General features: G+C 38.1%; 1 protein-coding gene across 3 annotated transcripts in view; it reads left to right on the top strand.

Annotated features, from left to right (window-relative positions):
- LOC137272370 (uncharacterized) overlaps positions 1-18,614 on the top strand; it is an 82,778-nt gene extending 64,164 nt beyond the window's left edge. Inside the window, exons 1-6 of one of the 3 annotated variants that reach the window (XM_067804742.1) lie at positions 7,086-7,134; positions 11,082-11,189; positions 13,711-13,777; positions 14,359-14,439; positions 15,861-15,905; positions 17,232-18,614. In XM_067804742.1, the coding sequence (XP_067660843.1) occupies positions 11,120-11,189; positions 13,711-13,777; positions 14,359-14,439; positions 15,861-15,905; positions 17,232-17,445 (477 nt within the window). In that variant the 5' untranslated portion in view covers positions 7,086-7,134; positions 11,082-11,119 and the 3' untranslated portion in view covers positions 17,446-18,614. Of the gene's footprint in view, positions 1-7,085; positions 7,135-11,081; positions 11,190-13,710; positions 13,778-14,358; positions 14,440-15,860; positions 15,906-17,231 lie in introns of those variants that run through there. The other 2 variants (XM_067804743.1, XM_067804744.1) reach the window with 2 other exon arrangements.
- The last annotated feature ends 437 nt before the right edge of the window (positions 18,615-19,051 follow it).

Here is a 19,051-nt window from a genome sequence, read left to right as displayed (position 1 = left end):
TTGTCACCGTGATGACAGTGACGCACCATATGAATAGCTGCTAAAGGAGTTATCACATTCCCGAGCCCCGCTGTAAAACGTCCACATGTATGAAAATACAATTGTGACTTTTTTGTCCTCACAAGCAAGCTGAATTTCAGAAAAACGAAAACCCGGTGGCAGAGATGATTAGATTTGGCATCGGAATTTTGAAAGCCTCTGAAATGAAGTTCGATTTTCCAACTTCGTTACTCAAAATTTGCGTAGAAGGGAATTTGAATTGAATGAGGTGCATTAGGTTTGGCTTTGCGGAATATTATAGACACAAGATATCATTCCATTTTGCCATATTGTATCAGCCTGTCCAAGTATGTATCATGTATGTCAATACTTTGTTGGGTTCGAATAAACCTCAACTTAATTTCAGTCCGGATACTTTGGTAATCAGAATAAGTGCGTTTGTTTTATAGCAGCTTTGAGCAGTATTGTTACCATTTCAGTGTCAATGAGATTTCCAAAGAAAGACAGGAAAATACCAACAAATCTACTACATAATCTGCGCGAGCAGGAGTCAAACCTAAATCTACCATAGAATCATATTACTGAAACGCCCGAGGTCTGAACAGCCGTTTTGACTTCTCCGACTGGTACAACCGTGAAGCCTCATATTACACTCAAGCTGATAATTGTTCCCCATGTTCTTCATTGTTACATTGACGTACAAGCTCAGCTCCTCACAAGGAAGGCAGAGGTTCGATTCCCATGTGAAGCTCATTTCTTGTTTGCCCTCTCATGATAGTTCTGGAAGTTGCCAAAAAATTAATTTCACATGATCAGGTTTCCAGAGATGCACACTTTTTCTCCTAAATCCTTTCTCTGAATGATGAACTCCCCAAATGCCTTGTCCCCGCATGTGTCTTACATTACTCTACAAAAAATGTCCTCAAAAATGCTTCACAGCCAAGTGAGCATTTTTCCCTACCGGTGTCCTTATTTCAATTCACTTGATCCAACCGAGAATGAAATCCTATCATGCTTCTTGTCGCATCTGAGGAACGCAATAAATATCAAGTGTCCACACAAAAAAATCAGAATCTGATCAAATGGAACGTTGCATGAGTCATCCACGTCAAATAGTTAAATGCGAGCTTCAAATGACTTTCTAGACTCTGACAGATGAAACATTAAACGAGGCTGAAATTCATGAGAAAGTTTAATGTTACTTCTAACTCGGTGTGAACCTACATGTACCTCAGGCTTTTGTTTCGCCCGGCGGTTGCGTGTGTCTGTATATTACCATGTACATGGTGTCGGCGAGTAATCGTTCTAGCGTTTATAGAACCTGAGGCTTAATTGAAGAAAGTCATTGTATTCCATAGTCTGGATCTTGGATCTCCGTGCCACTTTTAACCTAAGCCTTGCCGTCGTTACTGTTATGCTCTTGTCAAGCACGGTTAAAACCAGGTCTGCTCAAAATACCTATGACATACTGTTTTGGTTTCGAATAATGAGATTTCGAGAAAGTACTGACACATTGGGATGTTGCGCTTAAATGGTGAATTGCGAGTTCGTGCTTACAGAATGCATTACGAGTTTGTGCGTACACGATGCATTGAGCGGCTGTGCTTAAATGATGCATTTCGACGTTGTGCTTACGTGATTTATTACGAGCTTGTGCTTACATGCTGCATTGCGTCGTTGTTCTTACACGATGCATTGCGTCGTTGTTCTTACACGATGCAATGCGAGTTTGTACTTACAGGATGCATTAGGATGTCGTGGTGACAGTATGCATTGCGAGCTTGTGCTGAGATGTTGTATTGAGAAGTTGGGCCTACAGGATTGCCCGTTAGTGCCAATTAGCAAATTGTGCTTGCATGAAGCATTGAGGGTTTGCGTTTAAAATAGTAATTTTTGGGGGAGGACCATAAAAAAGCACAAAAAATAAATTCAATTTGGATGGTATGTTTCTTGAAATCGTTGATAGTTACACCTACCTCGCTATAACGCTCCATAGAAACAGACAACTCGTTGCGAGTATCAAAACTGTAAGTAATAGTGCTTCGAAAGCAATGTATAATTTAGTTTAAAAAACTAGAAAGTTAGACTTGCCTTTAGATTGCTTATTGTCAGCATTTGATTCAATGGTAACACCTATCTTGACCTACGGGGCTAAAGTGTGGTCTTTTGAAAACCTTGAAATTCTTGAGAAAATTCATTTAAAATTTTTAAGACTCATTACAGGATTAAGAAAATCAACCGGTCGTTTCATGCTGCATGGGGAACTAGGAAGATTCCCTATTAGAGTTATGAGATATAAACGTTTATTAAACTTTTGGCACAAACTAACTTACCAAGAAGGTGTTTCTAAGCTTTTTCTAAGCTTACCAACTTAATTTACAATTACCCATCATTCCAAAGAAGAACAAGTAAAAACTGTAATCCCTGGCTACAGCACTTTAAAAATATATTAGACTCTACTGGACTATCTTATGTTTATGAAAATCCATCAACTTGCACAACCCAGTGGCTGGTCTCAAAAGTTGATTATATTCTTAAGGATCAGTTTATCCAAAACTGGCACAATGACATTATTTCTAGCCCCGAGGGAATTTACTATCAACATCTAAAGTCGTTTCCTAATTTTGACGAATATCTCTTTCTCCCAAAACGTATGTCACTGCCACTGTTGGAATTTAGAACATGTAAACATAATTTACCTATTGAGACGGACCGCTGGTATAATATTCCAAGGGACGAGAGAACGTGCCAGCTATGTACTTCTAAAAACATTGGGGACGAGTATCATTATATTTTCCATTGTAAAGCATTAGATACTTTGAGGAAGCAATATCTACCCACCCATCTAATCATTTTTCCTAATGTAATAAAGTTTACGAAAATACTTCCTGTTAAATCTTCGAAAGATATAGTGAATCTATCAAAATATATTGTAAAACTATCATCCCTTGTCAAAAAATATGTTAATGTGTTTACATGTTGTTTTCCTGCCATCTTGGATCTGAGCTGATTTTGTGTTTGTATATATGTCTAGATTATATGCTCTTGTACCACCAAGGTGGTTTTTTGAGAATAAAGAAATTGAATTGAATGCAAGATGCATTTCAAGGTTGTGATCTTGCCGAGAACGGTTAAAACTGTTGTCAACTATGTCAGAAAGCCTGACCCCTTTGGTCGCCTCTCACAACAAGCATGGGTCACTGGAGCCCAATTACACCCGGATCTTCGCGGGTATTGACATGCAATATGCATTGTACGGTTGTGCTCATGCCAAGTACCGTTACCTTAAAAGTCTCATCAACATAATGCAACTATATATATCATTGTGAAGGTGCGATCAGTATAGCTATTCATATTATGCACTTTTGTGATTCTGTGGACGACTCATGAATGCTAAATGACTTTCTTCGGCCGCATTCTTATCAATCTAATTGAAAGCCTCTTGTCCTGAACACTCAAGTGAAAACTCTTTCGCTATTCAATTATCTTAGCGAAAACAAAGCTTGATTGACGACTGAGAGTATTGTTCCTTTGATCTCAACAAGCTGACCTTACTAGGTAAGAGTGTCATTAACAATGATCAGAAACGTCGGTGAGTGAGCGTCAGCGTAGGGTAAGATATTTACCGACACGCAAATCAAAGTACATCGTTGATGTTATCTACCACTGTATTTAAGAAGCATGAGTAGCATGTAAGTAGAATACATGATATTAACTATCGGTATCTACCATCGATATTCTATTATGAAGTACATTTTAACATTTCTGTTGATAAATCTACTTCCTGCTGGGCACGGATTATTATTCTGAAACCTTAAATCTGCCAAAGTTGGTTATTGGTCCATTTACCTTAATGATACTTGATAAAGCACAATAATATACATGATGGTTCGAGATGGTGGTCTGATGGTCAAGACAAGTAGTTTGGCTTACAAATGTACTGTTACCGCTGACGTATGACAGACTAACAAAGTTATTCCGAACTTTGAATTGTCGAACGAACGGTTGTCTTGAAGGGCACATTCCCACCTACCCAACTTATTAGGGGAATTAAAAGAACAGTTAAGGGTCAGTGACAGCGCAGGGTGAATTTGTTACCCCTGCTTTGGCTGTGAAATAGGTTCTCCCAGCACTCCAGTCAGGGCCAATCAGATCAATCTCATGACCATCGGCGAACATAACTGACCAGACACACTGACAATCATACCAGTTGCTAGCAATTATGTTTGATCTGAGTCAGCCATATTCATATAGGATACGTATTGCTGCTTCGTTACCCTCAAATTCTCTCATGATCAATAACAATACAGTTACCAATAATACAGTTACCAAAATTACAAAACAAACATATTACTTCCTTCCTTTACTCATTCTTTAATCACTGGTACTGACTGACACTGATTCCACACCTTTTTCTATGTATAATTAATAAATAAATGATATACACTGAGTCAACACTAGTTGATATTTTACTACATTTGGTCCCGGATACAATTTCACAGGAAACAAAGTAAGGGATTACATGGGATTATCGCGCACCAGTGATTTCTTCTACTGAAACAATGGGATTTGGGTAAGTGACAACTCTCGAAGAAAATGCTTGGTCCATGTGTATTCATATTTGGCCATTTTGAGGTTGTGTCGAACCGTGGCTAACATTTGAAATATTTACGTCACAGCGTTTACAGTGGTTGTATTGCTTATGAACATAATTATCATTTTTAACAATGAATTACACCGCCGTGATACGTTGAGGAAATGTTGGCAGCTTTGAACAGCAATATTCTTAATGTGACCAGATGTGTCGGGAGAGTGAGAGTGATATATGCCGGCTATATGGCGACAGTCTGTAAATCTGGACCAGACAGTCCAGTGATCAACAGCATGAGGATGGATCTACGCAAATGGGAATCGATGACATGTGTCAGCCAAGTCAGAGAGCCCGATCCCGTTAATCGGCTGTTACGACAAGTATGGATTACTAAATATCAATTTTATACCTGGATCTCCAAGGGCCTTAAAACAACATGAACAGAGCTGTGTATGGAAAACCTTGAACACAGAAGACATGCTCAAAAACCATTGATCACAAGAATGCAGAACCGTCATTCCATACTTGGTTCTGCTTTCCGTGTTATTCATAACGTCATATTCACACAGTCGTTTAACAACACCCCGTTCATCTATATTCTTGGCTATAGGGTTATATATAATCTGTCAACACTGAATGGGGATGTTTTGTGCATTGTTTACCCAGTATTCCTCTTAGTTAAAATGTAGGCATTTTTTTTACATTTCTTCAGTGATTCATATGTGGGTTGGATGAAAGAAAAACTGGTAAAGGCTGTAATCTGTTCTCACCCCGTGGGATGCCATTGGTCATTGTTGATTCAATGCCCACGTCCGTCCTAGATGACGAGGACGGGGAAGATCGGCTTGTTACAACGTGTCATCCGCCTGATTGTGTGCCATCATAGCCTCGCCATTTACTTTATCAGATCCGATTATTTGAAAGCCTCTGTGACATTTCGTATCTTGAATTGTGTCTCTTGTGTGAAAAAACCAGATTTACTCAATCCCTTCTTTGCGAATGACATTGTATTCCTTCTCAATATGTTAAGGGGTCAAATTGTCTCTAGAATTGGTGTCGCCTACTATATGGTCCATGGCTGTCTTTAACAACACTGCTTATAAAACGCTCATGAGGGTTAGGGGTTTGGGGAAATGAGGAGTTATTTGTTATTGTTCAAGGCTCCTTTACACTTATTTCGAAATGGATAAGATTCAAGGAGAATCAGACGGAAATTCGAACCGCATTCGGGAGAGAATGTCAAAATAAACAATTTTTTCAAGCTTTGTAAGAATGCGACTCCTAAATGCTATCTGACGTTTCAGTTACAGGTGGCCATGCGATTCGGCGATGCTCTGATGAAGTCAGGGTTCATTTGAAGAGCGTTCGGAACGTTCTGACTGCATTCGGGATGTATTTGAGGTACATTCGAATTCGAGCTGTATTCCAACTTCAGTCTAAATATTCTGATACATTTGAAGAAAATTTCACCTGAAATCCAGCAGCAGTCGAGATACATTCCGACGCATTCGAGACATCCTGACAGGATTGAAAGTTGCTTTTCTTTCATGTTCTTCCTCGAATATGTTCTGAATACTTAGAATGCAGTAACAACATTTAGAATGGAATAAGAATACTTAGAATGCTCCAGTGCACCTCAAATGGCGTTCCATATTTTCCACTTCGAATGTACCTCGAACGTTTTGATACATGTTCAAAATATTCGGGCATGTTACAAGAACTGACCCGAAGAGTTGGAATGATCTCGGAATGCTGTAAGAAGTTTTAGAATTCAGTTCGTTAATACATCAACGTTAAAGGTTTCGAGAGAAGTACAGCTGAAGTGACCCTTAAGTGACCCATCATCTCCTGTCATGCCCGGTTTATAAATCTCCAACATTTATTAATGCTACGAAATGTAGCATGGGGCCATTCACGACTGATCTGATTTACGCACGTTTGTCGTCTAACGCCAATTTCATCCATAGGACCTAAGATCTGAACAAGCGAATCTGGACCAGACAGTGCAGCGATTGATAATATTAGTGAGGGTACGATGATATGGTTCTAAGACCCCTGACCTACATGTGATGTAGAATACGCCTTGACAAGTATAAATGAACTAGTAACACATAACAAGCATAATGTCCCTTGGTACACAATAGCTGAAAGACTTATGTCGCGCTGATTGTTTCCTTGCATGATACGCGCAATAATCACAAGTCTACTCGTAAAGTCACCTCAAAGTTATATCTGTTGAATGAAAGCAATTACTCGGACGTGTGGGTGAAGATGAAAAATAAGGTGGCTAATTGTGAAGAGCATGTTTCAAGGGAGAAGACTTAATTGATCTGTACATTGCATCAAGTCGAGGGAGCGTCTACCATTAAATAGCGGAAATTAAATATCAGGAGCTACTGTAAACATAAAGATTTACAGCTGAGAGGATCTGAAAGCGTGGGTCGACGCCTTTCAGACCTCCAGTTGTCAAACATTTACTTGACTCAACAACTGACAGACGTGAAGGATTCACCGCTCAAGGGGGAGGCTAAGTTTTCAGTTAAGTGAGTATCTTTTTAGGCTTCAAAATCGTCTGTCCATATCGTGTTTCCTGTATAATAATTGTAATGTTGTAAGTTTGATGCTGTTTGTCAGCACATACATGTGAAGAATTAGCAAGGCGTGTACATTGAGTTTACATACTCCCATGATTCCCTTAATGTTGCATAAACACGTTCAGAAACTTATGTATGATTGACTCATAGGTGTTTTGCTACAAGTGTTTCATCACCATGTAAACCTAAACTGGTGTTTGATTCTGTTACATTCGAATATATAGTAAAACATATTTAAAATAGTGTCTCCTTGTCTTAAACACTCAGGGGATTCATTTGATCTGAAGGAAAGCTGTGTCCTTCTTCACTGTTATAGATCCCATGTGATCCTTAACAAAAATATAAATGGCTCGCTTTGTAGTAAAAATATTATGTCGTGAACTCTCATAAATTTATGAGATATTTATTTAGACGCGTCGATTTGGACGTAAAGAAAGTTTAGTAAGTAGCCAAGATTAACAACGTAAATGCCATCTTGCTTCATGAGATACCTACTATGGAAGGGTGGGAAGACACCAGGTAGATCTGGACAGAAATTAAAACCCGATAAAAGCACAGGCGGATGACATGAGCGCTTCGTAATGACGACGAGATTTGGAGGGTTTACGTCAACAACAGTAAAAGCCACATGGTGGACAGACAAGTTTCAGGATTAGTTTGGCCATGGTGGGAATGTACACATATGTCCTTGGTCAGATTTTCATATCTCAGAAAGTCGAGGATTTACAACTATATTTTTTACTTTAGGTCCTATTTATTTTTGCTTTCCCGTGCAGGATTTCAAGTATTTATAGAGTGCTATCCAGTCGATCGTAGGTGACAAATGCTTCACGCTGCAGGTGTCTTCCACAACACCACACACTCATTATATGAAGCATTAATACTAATGCTGTTTCATGAACACACACCAAGAAAACCGGTCACGTTTCCCTGGTAGTGTGTAAAGGGAATCTGATCCAGAACCCAGAATACAATTGCAGGATCTCGCTGCGTAACAGATGAAGAAAGTTAAGCATTAGCAATGTTATATTATCGGCGCTGATTTGATGACGGGACATTATTGTCTGCCTGGTGTATCTTATTCTGTTAACACTGAACATCTACAGGCAATGCAGGTTTTCTTGAAAAAAGAAAGAAATCCAGACGTGAGGTATATGTTTTCTACGTGTTGCTTTACACATCGATCAAACGTTTTTTTATTTACATTTCATGTCTGCGGGCACAAATGAAATATGTTAGTGAATGTGTCTGAAGACGTCTCCTGTTTTAAGAAGTTCTTTCTGTTTTGTTTTGTTTGCAACCATAGATTGCACATGCATGATACAATCATAATAAACTATAAATAACACCTAGGAGGGACTACTTTCATCAAGTTCCATACATCGATGACTTCAGAACAGAATCCTGATATGTTTACTGATATTAACAATATACCGAGAGTATGATATCGGAATAAACAAAGATCGCTTCATTCCTATTTCCAGTCAGTATTATAGGGTTAGCCTGGTGGAAGAAACAATGACTTAAGCTTACATTACTTCCATATAAAATGACTTTACATGATAATTAAACAAATAACGTCTGTTTTGCATATCCGGTGTATGTATGTTTATGTAAGGTTAAAAGGTCCAAATTCGAAGAAAAAGCTAAACTTTATACGTTTTTCGTATGTTTTGTATAAAACTTAAGTCGTTATACTATTACGATGTATATTTTCAGATCTTCCGTGTTTTTTATGTTAATGTCAGTTTAGACATATCAGTTTAGCAAATTACAGCTACATGTATCAATCGTAAGTCCCCGCATTAACATCTTAGTTTGAGAGGTAAAGTTCAAATTACTCGTACGACGATAGCATGGGAAGACAATTTAGAAATGTCAGACAGCTATTACAACAGAACTACGGCTATTATGATAAGGACACTGGCTGATTTAAAATAATTCAATACAACCATTGTGTCAAAATGTTGTAATGTTTCGGTGGCGACATTAAAAGGAGTGTTGATTAAAATGTTACATTGTGAACATTAATTTCATGCGCCTCATACATGGCAAACATCAAAAGATTTAATACGTGTTCTTCGACCATATATCCTTGGCGCACTCCTGTGTGCAATCAAAGTACATCAAAGACATGATAGCGGCCTGAATTTATACCAAGTTGAAATATCAGTCAGGTAATATTAAGAACGGTATTTCAGCTGTAAAATGAGAAATGGCGTTGATGGGGGAATTGGTAACAGGAGATGTCTCTTACACAAAGTGTCTCTTTCTGGACAGGAGACAGTCAGAGTCTCGTCACTTAAGCATACCGGGAAAATATACCAGTCAGATTCTTTCTGAAAATGTGGCACCTCTGTTTACATTAAGCATCAATCCCAACTACCGTATTTCTTCTCATAATTGCACAGGTGCGTATGAATTGAGCAAACTCACAGAACCAGCGCAACGGAAATATACATATTGATTCTCCATTAGCATTTTATTGAAAATTCCATTGGAAGCATATGCCACACCTGGCGCGTATTACAGACCCAGGGCTTATTGGTTACCCGCTGCTTATTAGAGGAAATACAGTAACTCGCAAAGTAACTTATGTTTGTACTTGAGAAACACAGTTTTATCTACCACCATGATAGTGGAAAAAATAAATGTTCTGATCTTAACTATTATAATCAAAACAAGGAAAGACAGAGGCGATACTAGGTAGTATCAACTGAAATGCGTTGTGACATCGGTTACCAAGTGTACTTACACACATTAAAATTGCTTAGTGACGTCATTACTGCGTGGCGTAATGCAGAAAGGATGCTTTGTACTGCCTTTGAACTCTCAACGAAGCATTTTAGAATTTAGCGTAGTTCTGATTTCCTATGAAATAATAAAAGCAGTAAGGTAACGGACATGGGACCTCTATTTAACGTCAGTCATGAATACCACCAATAACATAAGTAACACGCTGAGGTCAATCAAGTTAATTGGCAATTTTCATTAGAAGACTAGTCTTAAGAGACAAGACAGACTGGAAATGATTATCCTCTGAAGAATGGGCTGTCAGTCGGCATGCGACTGAGGGTTCAGACAACATCGGTCACCCCTAGATTTCATTATGGGTGCTGATCAATCACACAGCATTGCACTTCACTGTCAGTAAGGAATACAGATGTTTCGATCGACAGAAAGAGTTTCTGAAGCCAGAATCATGACTCAGTTCTTTTCAAAACTTTACTTCACTGTACGTTTTGATAAGCGATTTCTATGTCCATCCCATTCATGTTAACTTTTCATTTGCGTGATGAAGACTTCAGCTTGAGGATTTTTAAGGAAAGCAAGGCTTATGGATATCAACATCTTATCAACGACGTTTAGGGGTGTGTGCTTGCTCCTTCGTCACCTGATGCACCTTATTCAATAAAGAAGTTGACATTCATAAGTCTTGCTTCCCTCGCGCATGCCATTTCTAAATGCCCTTCAAACATTATGGAGATTTGTGTTTTATCTAGTGTCTTGCTTTACCTGACCGGTTGGTTTGTGATGATTGCTGTACTTCATTTACGTAAGCTAAAGGTATCACTACACAAGTTCCCCACGATTCCGAAAAGGATGAGGGTGTTAGCTTTTCGACAACTGCTACTCAAAAACCAAAGTGAGGGATCATGTTTTTACTTTTTTTCGCGAAAACTCTTCCTAAGTAAAGAAAAAGAATAAAGAACGGTATCCCTGCACAAGTACCTCACAATTACACCAAGGATGTTGATTTTTAAGAACTGCTGCTCACAAAGCAACGTGAGAGGGTCATGTCCTTTTGACTTCTTCTCGAAAACTCTCACTTTGTCTCATACAGATTGTCAGTGATGAGGAAAAACAAGTGAGTGGTCTCTGTTGTATGATTTCAGGTCCATCTCCTGACATAAGTATTGGCCTCCACATCATAATGAAACCCTACTATGCCTTAGCCGTATGTGCAATCTTCGCAATGGTGCTTGTCATCGCCGGTGCTCAAGGTAAGAGGGAGCTGTTTTGAAGATGCTCAATATGAATTCAGGTATTTATATACTGATGCCATGGATGGGAGTTTAGCTCACCTGACGGCGATGATTGCATTGTAAATATGTTGTTCATAATCCAAATCGGAAATGTTGAATATTTTGTGTATCTTGTGTATATTTAGTGAATCTCCTAAATGCATATATTATATGAGGTTTAAACTTTGTTAAACGTTGAAAGATATTTGTGCTGTGACATCCTTATTTATTTAAGAATTACTATATTAAGGTTTCGGTGCAGTAATTTTAATACTACCGTTGAAGGTGCTGGTATAATGGAATTGAATATAACGAAGGACAAATATAATGATGAATAAAAATCAATATCATGTACTACTTATTTGTAATGCCTATAATACACTGAGAACTAAATATATAACAAAGCTCACTAAAGAACCACGGTCTCATTAATCTTTTACAAATCAAAGCTGATGCTGTTATTTATAATTTTGGCCTGTGCTTATATCATGTACAGAAATTGATAAACTCCAGGAAGTAGAGCTGGAAAGTTGGGTTTTGCACATCCAGTAAACACAGTGTCAGTCTAATTTTATTATGGCCGATGGCCTCTTTACTGAATATTTACCGCCTGGCTGTCTTTAAACCTACTAAAACAATGACGCTGAAACGTCGCCATTATGTCTAACTTGAGAGCTTGGCGACACATCCCATCCCCCAAAGGAGCAATATTAAAATGAAAACTTTTAGAACAATGAATTACAAAGCCATTCTTTTCTTTTTTTGAAAAAGTTGCTAATTCTATTTGGATGTCTTACAATGTACATTTGTCTTTCTGAACACAAAATCCACAGAAACGAGAAGATCAATGTAGGTGGAACTTCCCATCCTTGTTTCCATAATAACAACGACCAAACATTGGCAAGGCCACAGCAACCATATTGAAATTCAGCTTATTTACATTATTCGTTCGTCTTTTAAAAATCATAGTCGATTTATCAAGTGACTCAACACATTTGTTTGGCTGTATTTCAATATTTTATATCTAGACATTTACGGTTGATACATGTGCATGTATGTGTTTTGTTTGTTGTTAACGCTGCACACAACACTGCGGCATGTGTGCGTGGGTATCGTAAGAAAAGATGACGAACCCTGGTTTTGAGGCTACATGTTCCTCTTTCTTGGTGTGCGCGCGAATGCAAGAACAATGTACACACAAACACAAACAAGAAAAACAACAAACATAAGAAAAGAAAAGAAAGAAACCAAGTACAGACACCATTACTATTTCCTGCTACTATGATAGCATGCTCATAGGACGAGTTCAGATGTTGCTGGTCAAAAATTCAAAATGATATACCATGACTACAGCCAATAGTTCATTGGTCAAGTACAGGTGGGTAACCCATCATGGTAGGATGTATTTGCTTAAGTGAGTGAGTGAGTGAGATTAGTTTTACGCCGCACTCAGCAATATTCCAGTCATATGGCGGCGGTCTGTAAATAAGCGAGTCTGGACCAGACAATCCAGTGATCAACAACATGGGCATCTATCTGCGCAATTGGGAACCGATGACATGTGTCAACCAAGTCAGCGAGTCTGACAACCCGATCCCGTTATTCGCCTCTTACGACAAGCATAGTCGCCTGTTATGGCAAGCATGGGTTGATGGAGGCTTATTCTACCCCGGGACCTTCACGGGTGTGTATTTTCTAAAGAACGAGTCCACATAAAGGTCACAAATCACAAACTGTCTAAATGCCTGTATCGATCCAAGGCAATGTTAATTCATCTATGTACGGAACCTCAAAAACCTAATATATTGCACTTTTGCAGTCTGGACAAGACCTTTCAAAAAATTGATGTTTGAATTTCAGGAATGACTCTATATCCAAACAAGACTGCGCAATATGCTAATGCTATTCAAACACGACGGGTGTATTTCTCATAAAGGTCATTGCGTTTTAGTTAACACGAAACATTTTTTCTAAGATATTATTCTAATAACTGATGCAATGGCAAACGCTTTTAAACAATGAGATAGGAGAATATATTTCTCTTCTCGACTCTCCATCATGTGAATTCTTTCAGATATGCTATTCAGAAGATTGAAGCGGAATCAAATTACATAACGTTAAAATAAACAACACCATGCAGGATGTGATAAAGCAAACTCTGCTATGTGACCAAATAGGTATATCCACAAAAGTAACCAAACAAACCATCAACAACAAGATAAAAGCTGTATCTACATAACTCTATACCATTGAGTTACAAAAGAGCATGTTCTTTCAACCTTGATTTCAAAGAACGTCATGCTACGGTAAGGATAGTCGAGAGGACTATCACCATGTTTGTATCACACTTCGTGGAAGTTACTCTTCGGAGTGTCGTGTGTGTGTATGTGTGCGTGCGTGCGTGCGTGCGTGCGTGTTGCAGATGATACATGCAGTCGATGGGATCTATTGCATAATTCCCATAGGTATATATTGTAATAATATCTTTTGTTTTTGACAGATTTGAATTTGTTTGGTCGTGAAGAAACATCAGAGGACCAACAAAGTGCACAGAATATCGAGAAAAAGTGAGGACTAACTCTCTTTATGTTTCTTGCTTAACAATGCAGTTCTTACTATTCTGGGTGCCTGACGGTGGTCTGTAAATAGTCGAACGTGGACCAGAAAATCTTGTTGATATCATGAGCATCAGCCCACAGTGCCAGATGTGAAGACGCACCTGCTTGCTTGACGCAATCATTGTTGGGATCATGACAACATGAGCCCATTAGCATGGACTGCTTAAGCCGAATCCTAAGCCTCATATTAACTGGGTATATGCCAATTTAATTTCCATAGAGGAACTTACAGAAGTACCTCACACAAGTTTCAGGCTCTGTGTCAGAAAGATGCATGTCTTGACATAGTTGACAACCTTGGATAAAGCATACTTTCTGAGAGTATGACATGAATGATCGCTTGGCTTTCCGTCAGTGAGATGTGTTCAGCTGGAAACAAAGGAATGTTTCAAGCAACACATTTGACATACATACCACTTTATTCCACTTCAAGAAATTCTGTTGTGTACATCTTTGGATATTGTTAGGATGTCGTCTCCATGATCATTGCCTTCTCTTTCAGATAATCATTCTTGAATTTCTACTTCTAGGTACGCACGTCTGTCCTACTTCCGGTCACCTTCACGCCCCCGTTATGGATGGAACAACAGAGGAAGGGGACGCTACTCTAGGTGAGGATAAAAGGGTTGTTGGTAGTTACCTCCCTTATCACGGCAGGAAAACATCGTTCCAACTTTCTGTACACGCAATACCTTCTTGCTTCTTGAAAAGTAAAACTCTCTTGGTGTCACATGCCAACATCATATCCAGTCTGCACTGACAAATTAAGTGTTTGCGTGGACGGAAACACGGAATGATGCCAATGCCAGTTTTCATACCAATGCTGCCATTGTAGAGCATTTTGGTGTGTCACCTGCTTGTAGTACACACATCACAATGGGGTGCATAACATGCTGCACATCATCAATTAGCATTTATTGTTATCACAGCGTACTGACGTGTTACATTCCTTCATTTCAATCAGTTTCGTTGACTTGGTTGTAGACATATATTGTTTCCAATTTTGGCGTACATATCAGTTGTCAAAATATCCATCAACGAGTAACGAGGCGTCTCAATGGTTGTAATGAAGGATGCTGTGTCTGTTCCGAGTGTTTTTATATGAGTATATAGATATTAATGTATACGTTCCTTCGTTGATATCACCAAACATTTTCAAGAAATAGTATCAAAATACATTGATAGTGAGCGTGATGTGCACGGTTTGTTGCTGAAATATGACAAATCATAAAAGGAAAGACAATGCTTTTATTTTTTTAAACCATGGTGACTGCGTGTTTCTTTTGTAACTTAAAGCGTTTGTCCTCTCCGATCAGCATCGTTTGTCAACACAGAACCATTTTTAAAGTGCTAAAACTGACAACTGTTGGTGTTTTAAAACATTTGTTGAGTCTGACTTGTCTGAAAATAAAGTAAAGATGTCACCATTTCATCACTGAAGCATATCAAAATTCAACGTAATTTTTATTGTGGTAAAACATGGAACTCCTTGGACTAGGAGCATAAACGTGCATACATAAATCGTTTCGAAATCAATTTCTGTTTGTGTGCATGGTTATCATTTGACGATTGTTGCAACTAACATGCCTCCTAGTTAGTTTCTATGTTAGATTGTTATTGCCCACCGTCTAGCATTCCTTTTGTTTCCTCTCTTTCATCTCAGATTACTGACATTAACATGACTATACCTGTATATTGTGGACAGTACTTGAAATAATGTATTGACATCAGGAAATATTGATCTTTCATTAAAGATAAAAAAAATCCGCCCATTACCCGCAATCAACAGGTCTAGTTTGAACATGTAGTTGTTTATAACCAACCTAAAATAATTCAACACAGAACACTAGTACGATTGTATCACTTCCCTCTCTGACCAGAACCCTTAACGTACCCTTTTTTACTAACGTTCCTCAAAGTTGACCCCGTGTATGCTGCAGAGTGCATGGTGAATTTAAGTTAATTTGTGCACAGAATTGTTGTAGTTTTTGTAGCATTGTATCCACTTTGAAAATAAATGTCCGTATTTCAGACCTGTACAGAGATCACCTATGTATGGATGGAGGCATCGTTCAAGGTATTTGATGGGGCCACTAAACAGAATAAGTGGCAACAATTTTTCATACTCTTATCTTTCTTTGCATTTCAGAACCTGCAATCGAGTTTAAGATATATTAAAATGTAATCATATATATAGATATATAGATATATAATTGGAAATGGTCTGTTTTGTTGTCTTTTTGTTTAGTTAATGATCACGTGATCACCATCATTTGTTGTTTTGTAAGGTATATGTACATATTTTTAATCATACTCCCCTGCATTTTTTGTATACACGTTTAGTAAATAGTTCGATTGCAGATTCAATACTCATGATTCGCCTGACTACTCTTTGCAGTAAGAAAACACTGTTTCAATATATTAACGTTTGACTGTACTGTTTTTATTCATATAGAAATCGCTTTGACATTAGTTTGGGCTTAAGTATTTCCTAACGCAGCTAAGTCTTTCGTGGTGCTGATGGTTGGTTGGCCTTCCATCGAAATCTTCTTAACTTGCTTTAAGGTTGACAAACAAATCTTCGCCTTTCCGAATTGTTCAAACAGGGATATGAACTCGCCCTTGCGGCGTTTCATTCATAAAATATTTTTAGGTATCTGATTCTTTCTTATTGTTTGATTTGTGCTCAAATTTCGGCGAAAGCCTTAGGGGAATATTCTTAGTGTGTTTGTTTTTTTCTTTTTAAGGAGAAAATATTAACATACTTCTGTTTCTGTGTTAAGTATTGCTAGTGATACAAAGATTATATCTTCCTGTTCTCAGCCCGGGGAAAGCCATTATGATACACAGTGTCAAGAGTAATCGCTCCGGGTGTTCATTTTTAAGTAAATCATCGAAAATAGTAATAGTTTACGTCAATTATAGGGGGAAATGAAATCATGAGTTCCTTTAATATGCAGTTTTGATCAACTTGTAACAGAGATCTATTACAGTTACTTTGTTGTCTGTGTTTGATCCATGTCGAAAACAATCATTTGTGTTGCTCTGCACATTTCAGTCTCATGTACCACTTCATATAGCATGTCAAATTCATGATTTTGTTTTGAAAGCAAAACGGCAAAGTAGGAGCGAATTGGGAAACACAATGTTCATCAATACAATTCAACATATTTAAGTTTCCATATTCTCAAATATATAAGACACTGGTAATTTGGTTATAATGGAAAATTAAACTTATTGTTGATAGGTAGTTTTCCTTCGTCTTAAGGTATTTTGTTGAAAGTTGAAATTCCTACCAACCTTCCAGTTGGCTCCACAATACAAGGCGAGATGTGTTTCTCCATTTGATATGAATAGGTATTCCATAAGTTCAAGTGAATAAGTATGCATATGTCTTTGCCAGCCGTCCCAAGATGCCATGGGAGTACCTTCCCGACACCTACTGCTTCCGGAACCGATGCCGATCCAACTTTGACTGCTGCAAAAAATACAATTTGTGCAACCCAGCTGCCAAACTGTGTTACGACTGTTGGTATGGGCATCCATGCAGGCGCAATGAAGACTGCTGTGCAAAATACCCCACGTGTAACAAGCACAGGGGCATGTGTGTGGATTAAAGTACCTTGGACTTGATACACGGTTCCAAGAAACTGACATGAGATGGCTTTGCTTTAAGTAAGGTATTGTAATTAATTCTGACACGCATGTTATGCTTAGTGATGCCCAAGAATAAAGCCCCCTGTAATGTAGCCAGCTCAGTGTGTTATGACATATACCATTTTGTATAATAAGAATTTAAATGACCATGGTTAAAACAATTCAATACCGGCAAAGGAAAAGCCATTAAACATTTCTCTGCAACGCCTATCTTAAAAGCGAAGCTGTCGACATGATGTCCAACATTCCAAAGAGAGTACGACTAGGAATCACTTCAGGATAATTTCATAATTATGGAGAAACTCGCTTTGATGAACATGCTTTTTTTTGTCTTTATTTGTTGGTTATGCGTCATTGTTTACCCTTATCGTATCGGCAAAGAATATTTATTTTCATATGCATCTAGATACAGTGAGTATGTTGCCATTAAGTCACAGTCATGCATTCAGATCAATATAAAGCAAAAAACAACAACGTTTAGACATTGCTTTTTCTAAAAAAACAAAAACGGGTCATCCAACTCCACCAAGTGATTCAGACAAAGCGTATGCATATGTATGCGAACGCACTGACTCTCTAGAAAAAGTGATTTTAATTAGGATATTCATATACTTATTACTGTATATTTTATAATTCTATTTTATGTATATGTATATCGTTTTGAAAATTATATACTGCCAAACTTTTCAGGTCAAGATTTTGTGTTCATGATTATCGCCCCCGTAATCATGCCAGGTCATCATTCATGTCCGAGATTGTTTTGTATAAGGACACGTTATTTAGATTGTTGTTATTTACGTCATATACACATTCTTCAAGCGAGGGTATTTCCTATATTAGGACCTTGTATTTGACGCATAAGTGATTTCTAATCTGGATAGTTTTTCTTAAGTTATTCTGTTATATATTCTTTCGATATTAATAATCAGAGTGAAATTAATTAACTTTTATAGGCATCAGTGGTTCAAATCGTTTCAAGGCCAGTCAAAAGTCAGATTATGAATCTCATTTCATCAATATTTTAAGAAACAGAACCAACACTCATACCATCATTTCGCTCACAGTCGTGCTATGTAAATCAGATTATCAGCTTTTCAAAACATCATGAATAAACTATAATTTGAGTTCTGTTGTGTCTTGTTTAACAGGTTTTTGAAGCAGAAAGTATCCCTGGTGTTGATTCGATACATACTTAGGTAGAAACTCCAGGGAGACCATTTAATCAAATGAGTTTTGGAGTAGTCGTCTTCATGTTGTATTTGAGAATGTCAGACAATACCGGTTCCATGCAGTCTGTAGAATTCTGTCTGACGTATGTGGTTAATGTCAGCGGGTGAGTGAGTGAGTTTAGTCTTACGCGGCACACGACAATGTTCCAGCAATATAGCGGCGGTCGGTAAATAATCGAGCTTGGACCATACAATCCAGTGATTAAAGGTATTCGCTTTAAATGTATATACCATTTGCGGATGTGAGAAGCGATCAGTGTATACAAAATGACAAGATGAGACGTCAGATGTCAACTAGGGCATGGCGTCCGTTTGTGGTGCTTGCCTGGGTCGTGCT

This window comes from Haliotis asinina, chromosome 2 (genome assembly GCF_037392515.1).
Source record: "Haliotis asinina isolate JCU_RB_2024 chromosome 2, JCU_Hal_asi_v2, whole genome shotgun sequence".
Lineage (NCBI taxonomy): Eukaryota > Metazoa > Mollusca > Gastropoda > Lepetellida > Haliotidae > Haliotis > Haliotis asinina.
Note: the sequence above shows the minus strand (reverse complement) of the source record. Positions and strands in the feature narration are given on the sequence as shown.